General features: G+C 38.6%; 1 protein-coding gene across 1 annotated transcript in view; it reads right to left on the bottom strand.

Annotated features, from left to right (window-relative positions):
• The window catches only part of LOC124551030 (serine/threonine-protein kinase minibrain), a 476,580-nt gene that overhangs the window by 16,267 nt on the left and 442,029 nt on the right, over window positions 1–18,284 (bottom strand). Inside the window, exons 7-8 of the mRNA XM_047125882.1 lie at window positions 15,898–16,158; window positions 8,238–8,475 (exon numbers count right to left, since the gene is read on the bottom strand). Of these exons, the coding sequence (XP_046981838.1) occupies window positions 8,238–8,475; window positions 15,898–16,158 (499 nt within the window). The remainder of the gene's footprint in view (window positions 1–8,237; window positions 8,476–15,897; window positions 16,159–18,284) is intronic.

The raw sequence follows: 18,284 nt of genomic DNA, 5'->3' as shown, positions 1-18,284 counted from the left end.
CACACTCCCCCTGAGACCCACACTTCCCACTTATGGTCCACACACTACGTTCGTAGTGCACCTGCCCACTATACTCATTACTCGCGGCAGTCAATCTACCGAGTCCTGTAAGAGTTACAGCAATGTGAGTGCACCCGCACTGAAGAAGATCATTGGCCGGTAAGCCTTATCTATACGAAGATCGCAGCTGTTCTTTCGGATATGTCCATGCTTCCATCAATAATTTGTGTTCCAGTACAAGGAAAAAATTTCAATGATTGCAGCTGTACTTTGACAGAAACTTTTCAAGCAGAGATATTTCAATTACTTGTTTCAGATTTGGTTCATAGACTTTTGAAATTTCTTGAACGACAATTTTTTTGCATCCAAGATTGTACAACTGCATTTATGAAAACCATTATTGGCCAGATTCCGCTATACAGCCATTTTAAAATGACAGAGTCCACAAATAAAGGTACTACAGTACCCAAACAACCAGGGGATCCAATCCCACAGTGAATCACACAATCAATAAACATATAAGCACGAGTCCTACAAAAACATATGTTTCTTTGCAAACAGTATCAACTAAACCAGATGCACTTCATAGTATTAATTAAGTTTGTTCTGTTATGTACTAAATTACAATGCTTGGCTAGGCAACAGATCAATTAGTTTTCTTGAGTTTGGTTTTACAGCCTTTGAAACTTCTTGACAGATGACATTCCGCAGAGACTGAATGTTTGTTTTTAAAAGACTAATCACTGACGGTGATTTAAAAGAATGCAAATAATATGGCAATAATGTTATCTTTCAAGCAAAGACATCACAATTTAATGTAACACAACTGTTTCTACTTAATACATTTTCAGCTGTCTAAACATTATTATGACTTCTGAATAAAAAATTCACTATTATCACTGTCTTTATTTACTGAGATGATAAATTATAGTATGTAAAAAAATGCATTTCAAAAGAGTCAGTATAAACAGCTTATGCAATCTAAGAATTTACTTGTGAAGCAACTTACACAAGCTCTACATTTTTCTACAATGTGTGTGTATGTGTGAAGGTACACAGGCGGTCACACATGTGCAGTCGGTAGATAAGTACAAACCGAGAGCCCATGTGCTAGTCGGAATAGGGTAGATCTAGCTGAGAGCCAACACACCATGCAGGCTGGTTTCCAGGGTAGGGTTCGCTAGGGTAGGGTAGGGTAGGTTAAGACAAAAGTCACTTACTGAGCAGACTAAGGCGGGGCTGGAGCACCTCAACAGTTTGCTGGGCTCCCAGACAGAGTTAGTCATCGAGTCACATACTGAGCTGGTATTACGTCTGCTGGCCGGCAAAAAACAGACAAGCAACAATGACGCAATCACAACAATCTGTAGCAAGGAAGGTGTAACAGGGGGTAGGGGAGGGGGGGGGGAACCTTTCAACACAAGTGGGTAGGGGACAGGGGAGGGGTGGAGTGCACATACTGAGAGTAAGAGGTCACAGAATTCACTATTATTGTGCGGAGCACATTAGGGGCGAGATTATGGGTATTACAACATAAATAATATGTGAAGAGAAACTGTTCATTAAAATGATTAAAACAAGAATTATCTAGCATGAACAGGTGACAGAAGAAGGCAAGAACATGAAAACGTCAGCAATAGGTTGTACAAAAAGGAATTTACAGATGTTGACCGGGACATATTACGCAACAGTTGACAAACTAAAAGTCAAGGAGAGAAAAGTCTTTTTCTAATAAAATCAAGAAACAGTAGGGAACATAACAACTATTTATGATTTCTCTCAGAGGAGAGGGATACTGCACTTAAATCAACCAGACACCAACAGACAGTCTGCAAGAAAACTGTACTTGTTAAACAAAGAAAGAACACTATTTTGTCAGTTTCATACATGTACCTTTGTGGGAAAATAAATCTTACAAATAAATTTTAAAAATGTATGTATAGTGTTATTTTGCACTCCAGTTTTGGTTAAAACTATCCTTTGTCAATAGAAAATCAAATAACAAAACATGTTTTGTATACCTGCAAAAAGTGAATGTGAAAACAGCAATATTAGTCTTATGGCACATGTACAAAGGCCAAACTGGCAATAATGTATTCGATAAATTACTGTGCCTCAACACCGCTGGTATCTGGTTGCTGAATTCTATACACTGAACCACTCTAAATAATTAAAAAGCATTTCCAAACAACAAAGACCAACTTGCATCTCTTACAAACTAAACATTACTGTGACTGTCAACCACAGAAAATAATATACTTTATACACTACTATATCACAAATTATGATTTTAAAAAATCTGGCACTGCTGGCTGAGAAGTTACATCACTGCCTCTCTCAATTAAAATTAAAAAGGTTGCCAAATATTTCCAGATGCAAACCAAGACATATGACACAGCTTATAAAGTAGATTTGGAGATCATTTAGTATTCCAACAATATCCTGAATTCTGCATGTATATTTCTTAGCAATGTTGCTAGCCATCCTGTAAGCACAGACTGCAATCCAATGGGATGTCAAATCATTGGCCTGCTACAACACAAGAGTACTAGGACATAGCAGCCAAGACATTTACAATCATCATCACTGCCAACAGAAGATTACAAATACACAAGCAAGTTGGCTACTTTTATTGTTTGGTTCTGTCTTAAATGCTGTAGAGAAAGAGAGGCATACCTAAGGGTTATTTGACAATGTACTACCATAATACCACTAGGCTAAGGCGTTTCTCTTCTAAAAGTGCAGTTGTTAGGATAAATATGGTCATTTTTACATGGACCTATGGCAAACATACACACAATTGAGTAGAGTCTCAGACAGACGGAGTAAGTTACAAAAAAATAACTGCAGCTGATCATTGGTGATCTGATTATTTACGATTTAGTTTAGTTTCCATCATGTCCCTATACTACAAAAGTCTAAACTTTTGTTTTTTCTATACGATTTTGTGATTCTCTACACATGTTTATCACCTTTCCTTTCAGTTTTTCATGAATGAAGGTAAAAAAAAAAAAAATTATTTATCCTCTCATCTACATAAATGATATCACATTATCAAGAGTTTTGCCCAAAACACTATTAACTCATTGCAGTTTGTAACTGGGAATATTTTTACAGTATTGTTTGAAATTTCATAAAATATTCCTTCCCTGTAGAAGGAACTTTTTATCACTGGCTAAATGTTTTCAGCGCTCCTTCCATCGCCAATATCCAGGTAGTTCATGCCACTCTCTTCTGTTACATTTGAGTTATATGGCCCCACTTCTATCACATGGAATTACCGAAAAATGTTTGAAAAAGCTTCTACATCTCTATCAAATCGTAGCACTTCTCTTTTACACAGAAATATGACAAATCAGGCAATAATTACACTACAACATTACACTTAAACACGGAATGGTAACAGTCTGTTCTGGGGCATGCCGGTACATGAATTAGACGAAAAGCTGAAAAATGGAATTTATTGTTAGCTAAATGATTCATGGAATGTTGCATCCAATCACAGCACCATCAAATACATTGATATTTCTGAAAATTGTGAATCTTAGGATGTGTATGGAATATAAACCTGCTATCTGCAAACGAGCATTGTCATTTATTATAAGGTCTGAATATTGTTAAGTTCTTTATTACCACACAGTATCAGACGATGTTACACAAATAAAGGCACTGTCACTTCCACAGTCCAAGCTGTGAGCTCTTCTAGTACAGCAATAGCGGAAATTAGTAAGTGGAGAAGCAATTTTATTTGATCGATTCAGAAAGCATATGTGATTTAATCAAAACTATAAATAGATCATTTCAGACTGGTACCATAAGCGTTACCAGCTTTCTACAGGCAGGTGTTGCATAATGACATGCATTTTAAATGCTGTGTGACCAATATTTAGCCACTTCATAGACTCCTCGGATAGCTGCCATCAGTTCTTTTAGGGAGTATGTAGTTGGACACATCTTCCAGATGAGGAGTCGATACACAGTCTGCTATTCTCCGAATTCACACAGGGTAGATTCACAAGAAAATTCCCACTTCTTCAGGTCAGCATTACACTAGCCGACTCTAGATCATAGCCTCTCGAGTGTTTTCCATGTTGGCCAGCTTTCTTCTTGGCCAGAAGGTAAGCTGTCACATGGTACTACCCATTCTGTGATGTTGCCATCTTGATTCCACATGGAATTTAGTTTGAAAGCTGAATATTGTTCAGTGAGGGTTTCTGTAGTACAGAGGAAACTTCGTCTTGATTTGGGTCAGGCAGTTGCTCGTAGGTACCCATACAGAGAACGGGTCTCTAGATTTGTGCATACAATGAGAGCTTTCACAACTGAATGTCATATTTGCTGATAAGTCTTCTGGGCTGTAAGCCTATGGCCGAAAGAACTTTTCAGTTCGTGATTTTTGGTCCAGAGCTGCACTGGACATCTTTGGAGGTGTTCATGGCAATGTCTAATCTTGCTGACCAATGAGTCGGGTGTGTAAAGCGGGCATGGTCAAGTTCATATGTGATCAGCAGAGACAGTCTTCATCAGAGATAATTGTTAAGCACTGATTGTCACCTGTCAAGGATAAAGACTTTTCTATCAATTCTGGAGAGCCATTACCCACTTATCTGCACATCAGAACACTTGGGCACTGAATTAAAACATCTATAGCGGGCTTTCAAGAAGAATGGCTATTCAGGCAATGAAGTAAATAGGATTCTGCAACTGAGTAACAGTAGGAAAAAGGACAATGATAAAATACAGCAGTCAGCAAGTGGAGTGTACGAGACTGAATGAATTGATGCAAACAGTCTGATTATAAATATGGAAAAAACTGTTGCAATGGATGTTTTCACCACCCACAATAGGATACCAGCTAATCCTTCCGGAGAAATAAGTGGACAAAAAATTGAAAAAACAGAGAGTACAAAATTTCTCTGTATACGGATTCAACAAAAGATGAAATGGGATACACATGTGGACTATGTGAACAACAAACTGAGCAAAACACGTTTTGTAATGTGTATCGAGTGATATCTCGCGAACATATATTTTGCTTGTGTTCATTCAGTATTGAATTATGGTGTAGTGTTTTGGGGAAATTGTGGAGCTAGTCAGAAATCATTTGGATTGCAGAAAAAGATTATTACACTAATGAAACGGTTAGATCAAAGATCATCATGCAAGCCACTACATGGGGAAAATAAAATGCTACCACTTCCACGTATTAATATACTTGAAAATGTAATTATTATAAAAGAAAAACCCAACAGTGGCATTCCAAGCATCACCCGTAATGAACCTGTACATAGCTACCACACAAGACAAATAGATAATGTACATGTACAACAGACAAACACAGCACTATTACAGAAAGGCATACTCCACCCTGGCATCAAATTGTACAATGCATTATCGAAATCAAAAAAATAATAATGGACTTAAACAAGTTCAAATCAACTGTGAAGGATTACTTAGCCAAGCACTGCTTCTATACAGTAAGGGAATACCTACAAAAACAAAACTGCCTCACCGATTAAGACTTTTTTTATAAAATGTGTAGGGTAAGAAAATATTGTACAATTTTATCTTTTGTTAAAATGATGTCCGAAGAAAAAAAAAAAAAAAAATCAAGGAATTGTAATTAATGAATGGTCCAATACCTTTTCTACACTGTACTGTCCAAGATTCACAGGACCAATAAATAAATAAATATATAAATACATACATACATAAATAAAAGTCTTTGCTGATAAGGAAAACAGATAAATCAGCTGTAGCAGAACACATTCTTTAGTCAAGAAATCATGAAGTTAAGTTTTCCAAAACCAAAATTTTATCTACTATAACAAACTATTATCTATGACTATATATAGAAGGCATCGAAATGGTGGTAATTTTAACATAAAAGAAAAAGCCATGAAACTCAATGATATATGGGCAGTGGCTCTGCAGAACCAATAAGTACGTTTTTATTCTTGACAGGTGACAATCAACAGTTAAGTTTTATTTCTGACAAAGATTATCTCTGTTGATCATTTGTAAATTTGACCACACCCACTTTACACAGTATTTATGTCATGTTACAATGCCCGTCTTGTCAGTTGGTAATACTCAGTTTGCCAGGAGCACCCCCAAAATACGTCCATTGTAGCTCTGGATGAAATGTCAGGAACTGAAAAGTTTCTTTGCCAGTGACCATACGGCCCAGAAGGTTTACCAGCATTTTGATTTATTGCTTTATTTCTTTCCAGACAGGCAGTAGACTCACTGCAGATATCTAGGGGTGGGATACCTGCTAGAGATTAGACCTTTAGGGCTGGTGTCGTTCTCAGGGAGTCTACGAAGATTCTGTAAGCAACGAGGCTAGTTCTCTCTCCAAACAGCAAAACCATCAGAGTATCAGCAATCTGTAACTCTGTTACCAAACATCTGTCTCTGACAGATGCTCCAACATTCTTTCTCTAGTTACCTAACAATCTAAAACACTAACCAGAATAAATACAATTACTTTTCACAATAGTATAATTATACACAAGCAGATACATAATGTTTGTCATTCAGATGGTAAACACATTAGATAAACCTGCACTATTATAATTAACACAGCTTGCAAACAAGCTCAATGGATAAAATATTAGACACCTCTCCCCCCCCTTAAAAGAGCCCACCTGTCACTTCACAGTGCTATAGGTCATGTAGAACTGGTGCCAGGCAGTAACGTAGTCCTCCACCATTGTGGGGGTAGTGAAGTGTGTGTACGGGATCAGTATAGTGAGATGAGTCAATGTGGCGACTTGACAGACTGGTAGAAAGGAGTACTCGGCTACAGTGACCACAACACAACTGAAGTTGCTCGATTTATCGGTGTATCAATGCAGACTGCCCAGTGTGTCTACAGGGAACGGTGTACCGCTATCAAACGTGAAGCGTGATGCAATAACGGTAGTCGTGAAAGGACCTGACCAAGAGAGAGACCAGAGACGAGTCTCACAGCTCGTCAACTACAATCCAATTCGACTTTCAGTAAATGCTGGTCCACCTCCACCAGCTTTTGAGTAAACATTCTGAAGGGAACTGCAACAGACATTTGGGGTCAGGTAATTCACAAAAGTCCGTTGCCCACAATTTCACGTAAACCTGCACTTCTTCCATGAGAAAAACAACACAGATACTGGACAGTAACTGACTGGAGGCATGTAGTGTGGTCAAATGAGTCACAATTGTGGCTCGTTTCAAACGGTGTGAGGTGCCGCGTGAACAGGCAGCCGAATGAGGCATGTAACCAGCAGCATGTGGAATGTGTAGTTCATGATGGAGGTTGTACTGTGATGTTTTTTCCTACAGTGACCTGGGCTTATTAATTGAGATTACCATGAACATGAAACACAACATTTATTTCATGATTCTCAGTCACCATGTTTTGCCTTTTCTTCTACACCTTCATGACGAGTGTACTGTGCACACCCCTGTCTTTCAAGATGACAAAGACCACATTCCCAAAGATCATATGGATATGTTCCTAGTTTGAAAAACACTCATAAGTTTATCTGCAGATATATGTTTCAAGCATTAGTCAGTAAGGTGCAGCAAACACTCAGGTCTTCCAAAAGCAACAATTTGGTAATGTATATCCCCAATGCACACAGTTTGTCTGTGTCTATAAATCACTAATAGAATTCAAAATGGAGCTCACTTTGGTTAGAGGTAGGCCTCTCTTATGACAAGATCAAATCCCTTAAGACCTACGAAAACACTTCATCTGGCATATTTTTTTACAATCAATACATATTATCTTGAACCCTGTTCCATCTGCATTAGAAAGAGTAAAAGACTGCAGGCTGTAGAAATGAAATATCTGAAGTCAGTCCCCCTGAAGAAACATGAAAAGATAAGACCCAAAATGAAAAAACCTGCCAAGAAATACAAGTGAAATAGCATTACGTGAAAGCGTAAGAACATCGAGACTGAAATGGTACGGACATGTTGAAAAGATGGTAGAAACAACAAAAGCAAGTACACTGCTCGAAACAGAAACTGAAGGCAATAAACATAGAGGCTGGGCCAAGAAATGGTGCATCACATAAGTGAAACAGGATCTGGAAGAAAGAAGTGGAAAGGCACCAAGTGAAGTGAGAAGAAGTGTACCTCGACAGAAAAGACACAGAGCACTCTTACGTAACAACTTGGGTAACTGGAGACATTTAATGGACGATCACGCCAAGCACAAGAAAGGTGTCCCCGAAAGCTGTGCGTACCTTGCTGCGGACCGCCTCCGCTGCCAGGACTCGGGGCGGGCCTGTGGGGGTCGGGGGGCCCCGCTAGGGGCGGCACGAACACCGCCGAGCTGCTCGCGCCTGCGGTGTTGGGCGCCGACCCGCTGCCACCCGTGTTGGTGCCCTCGTCAGCTGTCCTCTTGAAGAAGTTGTGCTGCAGGGCGTAGTACGGCGTCACTCTTGTCTTCGGGTCGAAGTCCAGCATACGGAGGATGAGATCCTGAAACACAGGCGGCAGAGCCTCAATACAGCTGAGTCACGCTCACTTTACAATTATCACTCATGACGTGTGTCTGTGATATGTCTCTATGTGCCTTTCACTGGAAATAGAGACACTGAATACAACAGAGGCTACACTACTTAGCTGAACAGCCTTCCACCATGTTTTTTTAAGCCAAAACAACAGCCATGTGGTTAATAGTACATTACACTGAAAAGAATGATGAAAACTGGCATGGTGAAACTGGAGGTGTGGAAAAAATGCAGTTTAATTCTTATAATACAGCAAAAATAGCAATCAGCCACTGTTAATAACACTATTTATTAAGAACAAGTAGCACTGTTGCCATTTTTGAACAGGCAGGTTCATCATCAGCTGGCTCTTCATGTTTCAAATGTACACGTGGCGTTGGATCCCCCCCCCCCCCCCCCCCCCCCAAATTGCTGGGGAAGTGGCACCACTGAAAATCATGCTTCTTTCTTATATTAATTCAGTTTGCCATCTGTGTTCATGTGTTTTAGTACATTCTTTTCTACAGAAAAAAAATATCAAACTCTGCAATGGATACATGTAATCAGTCACTTCAGAAAAGAACACAGGGCTCCGATAGAAATATTTTACAAAAATCTTACTTTTATTTAACAATATTATGAAAAGCATAGTTGCTACCCACCACATAGCGGAGATGTTGAGACGCAGGTAGGCACAGCGAAAAGACTGTCACAAAATGAGCTTTCGGCCAACAAGGTGTTTGTTGAAAATAGACAACAGACATACTAATGATAACACTCCTGTAAACACATGACACACACACACACACACACACACACACACACACACACACACGCACACACACACAAAAGTGCAGCTCACACATACATGACCACAGCCTATGACAGCTTAAACCAGACTCAGTCACGCCTGCACCTATCTGCGTCTCAGCATCTCCGCTATGTGGTGGGTAGCAACTATCCTTTTCATAATACTGTTACTTTCCATCCTGGATTTGTTTGCTTAATATACAAAATGTTTAAATTTTTGTTCTTTCTATACGTGTCGTATATGGAATGTAAGTAGTAGGCACACTTCTGAAGGCAAATTATATAATTCTCAGTAATTACACTCATCAAGAACTCAAGCTGTGCCTCTCTCACATTCAAAATAGTAAATAATAACTACATAAAAATGGTGGCACATGGTACAGTATCGCATTGCAGAGAATACTGATCAATGTGGCGTAACTTCTCTATGTATTCAATCCCTTTGATTTAGTCTGGATGTTCCAATGCTGTTATTTAGAGAAAAAAAAAAAACACTACATAAAGAACGCACAGTTGAAGGAAACTACAAAAGTTTCATGTTAGAATGTTACAAGTGACATGTGTGATTGTGTGTTACAAACAGAGAGATTTTTAATTGTATCAGGTCCCTATGTAATGGAGAACACCATCCACAAGATCATTTTATACAGGAATTTAATATCTTGGATCATGGTTTAGCAATAGCTTTTCTCCCCTTCTTGTACCGTCAGCAAAACTGTGTATCTTTCCTCCTTACTACAACAGGACAATAAACCCATTTCCAGCACAATTACCTAACCACTCATCCATGTACATATTTCAGAAGACTATATGGAACACAGTGAAGTTCTAAATGAAAATATTTTAGTAGAAGAAAAAACCTTCTAAAACACACTATGTCATTCTCAGACAAAGTCCACCATGGCTTCATCTCAAAGAATCACTGCTTTATCTACGAAGTGAAAATCTTCAGTGCCAGGAAAAAGTGAAAAGCCTAACTGAATTCTGTCCACGGACGTAAAAAAAGAAGGGAGCCACATTAAGTAGCCCAGAACATTAAGTTTGTTGCATTCGTACCTCCATGGTTCACCGCTGTGACACTTCCCCCGGGCGTCATTCCAATGCAGCCGTGTCCGTGCCCGTACCCAGTTTCGACCATATTGGGTGTTTTGATTCTTTGGAGACATAGTTGTTTCATAAAGAATACCAGCTTGCATTGTCTATGGTGTAATAATAAATCTGAGCGTAGTCTACAGTTTAAAGGAATCACATTTCATTCATAAGTGGAGCCATTCAAGCAATATTTTCTTTTGTATACATGAATTATGGTTACACTGTGTTCCTTTATTGTAGTGGTTTCATTTCTGTCATTTCATTTTGGATTTGCCTAACTTTATTCAGGGTACATTCTCTCTCTTCTTTCCTATGTTTTTCATTGCTTTCCAAATCGCAAACGCTCCGACATCCGAGCCACACTGCACCAATGGTCTCGTCCCCACACGACATATAGCTATGTAACTGTGCTGATTGTTGGGGCTGCATCTTGTGCTCTAAATTCCTTCCAACAATAATTATTCATTGATCAAATTTCATTCCCCTTTGAAAAAGATTCTGGCTAGAACAGCCAGAGACCGAGGTCATGTGCGCGTGAGTTTTGTGTGTTTTATTGTAGGAATGTGTATGTGCACTGTGCTTCCTTTCTGGAGAAGACTGTCTGAAAATTTATGTGAACACTCATTCTGTCATACCTGCTTTGTGCTCTGCATGTGAGTAGCAATCTATCCGTTTCACAGTGGAGTTATCCCCTCATGAAGTTGAAGTTTGTTGTAAATAATCCACTGCACTTTAATAGGAATAATGATGTACACAATTAAAATACTAGAAGAAAGAAATGGCATTCATTACGCCACATTAAGGTTGTCTGCACCACGAACAGGAGTTCACAATGCTGCAACCAGAAGTTTGGATTATTTACCCATAGATATAAAAAGCCTGACAGACATAACAGTAGTATTTGAAATAAAACTGAAAACATTTCTCTTTGATAACTACTCCTATTCCACAGAAGATTATCTATTACTGTAATGTGTAAATGCTGATTGGTAGGAATTACTGATTACTAACATCTGCCTGTGTACAACTAAAAAATGAAAAAAAAAAGAAAAAAACTAAGAAATGATCAGCAGGGAGGCATATTTCCAAAAATAAAAAAAAACCTCAAACTTGTTCCAAATCATTATGATTTTACATTTGAATTTCAGAAGTAAAATCAAGCAGATGATCAAAGTAGATGTACATTCCAATTGTGCCATGTTTGGTTATTCCCAAAAAAGTGACGGAATTACTGGCGAGAAATATTTCGGGAAAAGAAGCAAATAGGCCACTGTTGAAAAGGTAGGCCTATATCTTATTCTGGTTATGCAATCACGACTAAAAAAATTACTTACAGGCATGTTAAAGCAAAATATCCATTTTATGGGGTCTTAAGCTTTTGAGATCATTCCTTGATCACATTTATAGAAGTCCACAATGCTGGAAGATTTTTTTAAAAATTATCCCTTTTTCTACCCCGTAAATGGATGAAGAAGCATCATAAGTCAGCTTTCAAAGTGAAACTAATGCAATTACAGTCTAATAAAACAAGAACAACTCTATCCTGCATGGATGTATATTTCTATGCAGTTCTGTTTATTGGACATTTCAATAATCATTCATTTTTACTGACATGCACAAGATACGAAAGCATGCCTTGCTTGTTTCCTCACTCCACATGTTTGTGGGCTAACTAAGAACATGTAGGTAAGTTTTTTTTTTTCAGGCATGAGCACTGAAAATGTAGTGCATAAAAGTTGAAAATCTGACTAACACAAACCAATACCAGTAAGCAAACATGCAATAGTACTGGAGTTCCATTCTCATTTGCTATCGATGCAAATTTAGTAAAAGTTGAATAAAATGCACTATGGAAGCATCATTATCACGTCACATCCTTCTCTTATTCATTATTTGAAATGCACCAAGAAAAACAAGTTACATTAATGAGGCCAAATGCGTCAGTTAGCAAAGCAAATATACATTCAAGAACATAAAAACGTTCGAAATTGTCTATGTTATTCATGCATGTGCTATATTTTTAGTATTTAAAACAGTTATTGTACGCACACAACATAAATAATGAACAATAGGCAATCGTACACAGTAGTCTGCTAACATTTTGGGCTACTTAAAATGGTAGCAGGTCCCGCCCACTCTGGCTTCAAAACAATGTACAGTGTAAGTCTGTAGTACCATCTGCCTTCTTTTCCTGCCTCCACGATTTAGTCCCTGCATCCTTGACAGACTAACAGAAACAGCTGACAGAAGAAACCATTGTGGTCGTCTAGAGCAGCACAATTTTGTCCCCTCCCATTTTCCTTTCATTCCACAACACTTCTCATACTTGGCACAAAAATGACCCACAATATCAATTATGTCTTTTGAATTATTGTACCTATCAGATACAAAAACAACAGTAATAATAATCAATAGAGAATCTCCTTTGTGCAAATCATAGTTAATTTATTTTAATTATCATTCATTTGTATATTAAAAGCTGGTGGGAGTCAAAAATTACAACTAGTTTATAAATAACCACAGCTGCATGTGCAGTTACTGTAACTGAGCCAGTATTTGTATTTCTCTAAATACTGTTATTCAAAGGTGATGACACAGAAATGACGATAAACAATAGTCAACATTTAGACACTAATTTAAATACTGTTATATTCAAACTGTTCATCCAATAAGGACATAAATATGTACACAGATGAAAATTCAGAAATTTTCTAACACCTGCACATTTAGTGTCGTGTGCAAATTCACGCTTACAGCTGCAGTCGAGACCAACGTTTCATCTTGGTTAATGCCATTGAAGAAAATGCTGGCTCACGCGCTTAAGCTGATGTGGTAAATAACTGTTAAACTGTAATGTTCCTGCAGGGTCTGCACTCAGACATTTTCAAGAGACATAGACTTAAATTCATATCAAAGTGTTCTATCACTTAAGAGTTGTAGAGTTGTATTAGCTGTTCCTGTTCTACTGTCGACAAGTAGTATGTTACGACCAAATCAAAAGCATAGTGGATCCAGGATCCAGTCATTCTCAGATGAAGTATCTGAAAATTTATCATTGAACTGCCGACAAAGAATTTTTAGATGTATTACACCAATTCTACTAATCCTACCTACACCCAACTCATTTTACTTCACGAAATCATCCAGAGAAGAAAACATCTTGCAGTTAACCCTGGGTTTTCCAAAGTCCGCGTTTACTCTTGAACACAAACATTTTCTCACTTAGCAAAATGATATTACTATTTTGGCCTCGAAGTGATAAATTAATATAATTCAGTTTCTCTAGTGTCAGCCAAGTAGCACAACATTACAAGCCATTTCTCATCCAGAAACAGAGGCACGACTGTACGATTGCTGTTCGGCCCCACAATGTGACGAAAAACTTTACCACAAGACATCCAATGTACTTACATGTGTAATACAGGACCATCGATTAGTACAATCTATCTCCTCATGAAGAATACAGAACATCCTACCTTTTAAAGCCCATGCTTTCACAAAATTTACGGCACTGACTGCATCGTTCATCACTTTGTTGACTTTAGGTTGTACTACTTTAGAAGAAATTCCTCCTGTAGGATCACGGGATGTGTGAATTTTACAAAAGGAGAACAGCACATTCACTTGTCATGAAGCCTTTTTTAATTCAAGTAAATTAAATGCTGCCTGCTGCCGCATCGATGCATATACCAACACTATTTGTCTGTGACAGATTCTTCTCAACAAAAGAAGACTCTCCAGAAAAATAAATAAATAAATAAAATAGCTTCACCTGTAGTCCTCCCTTTCAGAGCTTTACAAAGTAAAAAGTCCTCATGAATCTCATTTTCATAACAGTAGTGTACAAAAAGAAGAAACTGAGTGAAGATTTCTGATACCAATACTGTTATGAAGTTACAGTGCGGATTTCAAGCTATCATAAAAATGGGGTAGCAACAGATTTTTCATGTCAGTGGCTACTGCATCAATACAATGAGCCACGTATCATCTAAGAGTGAGACTGACTTCAGACTCTCACCAAACTTTTCTCCATGCACAATTTCATACATTTTGGCGGCTGCACGAAAAAGTGATTTCTCGCCAAAAATGTGTAGTGATCTGGATTTCACAATTACGTAGGATACCTCTTGAGATGCTATTACAGCTTTCTTAGGAACTGATACTTAGTTTTTTGTTTGTTTGTTAGGAATGTGACATTTACTTTTAGTTTTGCTTATGACACTTAAAAAATTCGATAGATTTATTTATACGGTGTGAATGTCTTGTCTGCAGGTGTATATTTAGTTTTATAGGCTTCAGGATATTTTTGGCTAAAATGTCCAAACAAAGAACACATCACGGTTGTTCCTCATTATTCAAGAGAATGCTGGTAAAGCCTAATTTCAGATAATCAACTTCATATTTACACATTTTGATTCTGTGTTTACAACAAACATTGCTGATAGGAACTGAGAAAGACACAAAAGAAGAATGTACTTTGTTTAAATTTGAATCTTTTTCCTTATTAGAAATGCATTCTTTTGAAGGACAGCAGAAACTTGCTGAATAGCTTCCACAGTATCACTTGTTACCACTGGGAATCTGCCACTCATACATGGGAATGGCAGAATTTGTATCACTTTATTTTAAATCTGGTTAACAACTTCCTCTGAAGATGCACAAGAATTTGGCTTCTAGTTAACTCAGTTCCTTTGAAATGACTCCAGAAATCGAGAGGACAGTCACAATACCTGTGATTAATAGTCTTGTTTTCCTAGCCACTGTTGCAAGGAAGTCACAGCCACGTCATCAAGTTGCTTGTTGTCATTAGCAATTGTTAAATGTTTGGTAAGTAGCTAACCCTGTGCACGATACGAGACAGGGGCAGTGTGAGGGAATATTACCCTCGGCTTTTCTTAGCATTCCTGTTGACAGGATATACTGGTCACTTCTTGTGAGATACTACAACAAATTAATGATGGGGGAGCTTTCTAATTTGGTTCATGGAAATGAGCGTCTGATGCTAGAAATATTTGTTCACCAGAAGTCTTTTTCTTATACTATATGAAATATAAATATTTCAACAAAAGCTGGTGCACCCCCTCAGGGAGGTGTGTCCCCCACTTTGAGGGCAGCTGGTCTAGAGCAATGAGATCATATACATGCTCCATTTGAAACCTTGTGAAACTGTTGTTAGTGTGAAGTAATCTTCAGAAAATACTACATTCAGTGTTTATCCCAAGGTGGTATGTAGCCTTTGCTTTATGAAAGCTCTAATCACTCAAAGATATCCTTTGTACTTCCACAATTTCCTCACAAACTAAAAAATCGAAATATGAATGAGAAACCTGACGCATAATCTTTCCACATAGAAAGAATGCAGATGGTGTTAATCCAAACTGCTTCATGGGGTTGCACTGGAATGCATACCCAAACATTTAGTACAATTCGTGACAATGTGGCTTTTGTAGCTCACTGCTTTTACTAGTACTGCAGTTTGAATGCTCGGCCACATGCAATTGCAACTCACCTTGAACTTGAGGTAGTCACTGACAGAGTGGCCCGGCTCGCCGAGCCTCCGACCCCCAGGCCCGCCGTTCTCCACGCCGAGCACGTCGTGTAGCCGGCGTGAACCCGGCGGCCGGTACTTGCGGCCATCCTTCGGCCTACGCAGCACGTAGCTCCCGTCGCCCGGCAGTTTGTCAAAATACTTGCGCGCTTTGTGCGCCTGGTCGAGGAGGTGTTTTGGTGGCATTCCCAGGACTTCGACGATTTTGTTCATTTGATCCACCTGAGAAAGAAGTTCCCATTTGTCACAGAATGAATTTCAATGAAAACAGAACATTTTGTATTGCTAATTAATTAGGTCAGAAATGCAAGACCACATTAGGACAGGTCTTAGACCCCTCTTTGATTTTTATATATATAAAAATTCTTTTGCTGCCTGTTACTACGATATATATCTTCGATATGCTAGTGTACTATGCACATGTTAGGCAGCTGAGGTTTCACAGCAAGGCGCAGGGGAGGATAGATGCCACTCTTAAGCATTCTCCATCCCCACCTATGAAAGTAAATAAATTATGATCTTCACAAGTGAAACTCAAATCTATCGCACAAACAGACATATCAACATAACAGCAATCTGAACAAGTGGATATCAATGACTGACAAGTGTGTTGAGTAATTGTCAATGGCTCCTAATAAATAGGGCCTGAAGATGGCACAACGAAATGCCGAGACTGGTAGCCTACACAATACAATAAAATAACCTCTGAAAGTACATGGCTGTTGCTGAATTTTATTGACATTGACAATTACTTAACCAGCCGACAACCCCTGGCCATGCTGGACCAACAGACTGAGTGCATCGAGAGTCGTGTGTGTGTGTGTGTGTGTGTGTGTGTGTGTGTGTGTGTGTGTGTGTGTGTGTGTGCACGCGCGCGCACGCGCTTCCGCACACATGTGCGGGTGCAGGATTGCCTTCCAAATGCCTGGATCAATTTCAAATTATTTGTCACAAGAGCAGCAGACTTCACAAGTACCAGTACAACGGGGTTTATAACGTCCTAGCACCAAAATGAGCAGCGACATGGGCAAAAACATATTTTTGCCAGCCCCTGGCATATAGGCTTCCTGCACTTCAGGCACACTGTGTGATAACTAGAGGTCTCAGAAATATGGCATTTGGCTTGCTAATACTCGTTTGAGCCCACCATGCTTGAGCATGGCTTCCCGAGTATGAAAGCTTGAAGCGGGCAGGCTGCAGTTGAACAAGGCGCCGTGGGGAGGGGAAGGCAGAGATTGTCTGGTCCTTTAATTGCACTGTTGTAGTGACTGTTTTAGTAATAGCTCTTTTTGTCTCAATCTAGTCTCACGTCTGACATATTGCCACCAGCTGATGGAACTACACTCAGATCAATTTACTTATGCTGTAGACTTGTGGGTGGAGTGTCTAACCATGGTATCATTGTGATCCAAAAAGAAAGTAGCTCACTTTACACAATTATGAAAATTAGGAGAGAGTTTTGAGCTTCACAGGACAACTATGCAACTACTGACTTTCACAACGATGGTCTGTCTCATAATGAAAAATCACATTGCCATTTTTTATAACTCCATCCGATTTATTGATTTAAATACACATATGTGAACTTGATCACCTACAAAAGTAGACATCTGACAGAAATACAATGATCTCCAATTTATTCCTCGAATGGCTCGTTTCGGATCAAATTTGCCTCGTCCATCAGAGACAATATTCCATACTGCACTGAAGTCTCTTTTGCTTAGTCACATATAAGGCTGGAACACAAAACATTATTTTCGCTAAATTACACAGCTTAGGAAAGAGACTATGGTTACACTTTCACTCCTCTAGTGGATCTTCGTCTTCACTAAAATCCATTCAAGTCAAATACAAGTCAACCTCATACTTAGATTTAATATGACATGGCCCACAGTATAGGCATTCCAAAAACAGACTCAATTTTTTTGGCTGATGAGCACGATTGACATTCTCTCAACAGTCCTAAATAAATATTTACAAGCACCATAAAAACAGAGAAGATATTACTGCAATATTATAATTTTGTTCTAACTCGCCAGTAATTGATATTTCAGCACCCATTTGACACTAAGAACTTAGCGTCTCCTCTCTATCAGAAACAGACATCATTTCCAAATAATTGTAAGTGCAACATCCAAATTTTAACTTTCTCGTCTTAGTATTTACAGTTAATAGGTGATAATACGACACTGTACTGTCAAAATACCAGTGACACTGAAACTGGTGATTTGCAATTAAGTGCAATTTTCATTTGCTGGACACAGTAATTTAAGTGTGCCTCTGCACCTTCAGCCCTGTATTACAATGACTTTTCAGTTTGTGCACTCATAATGAAATGAACTCAATTG

This window comes from Schistocerca americana, chromosome 9 (genome assembly GCF_021461395.2).
Source record: "Schistocerca americana isolate TAMUIC-IGC-003095 chromosome 9, iqSchAmer2.1, whole genome shotgun sequence".
NCBI classification, from domain to species: domain Eukaryota; kingdom Metazoa; phylum Arthropoda; class Insecta; order Orthoptera; family Acrididae; genus Schistocerca; species Schistocerca americana.
This window is presented reverse-complemented; position numbering and strand designations above follow the sequence as displayed.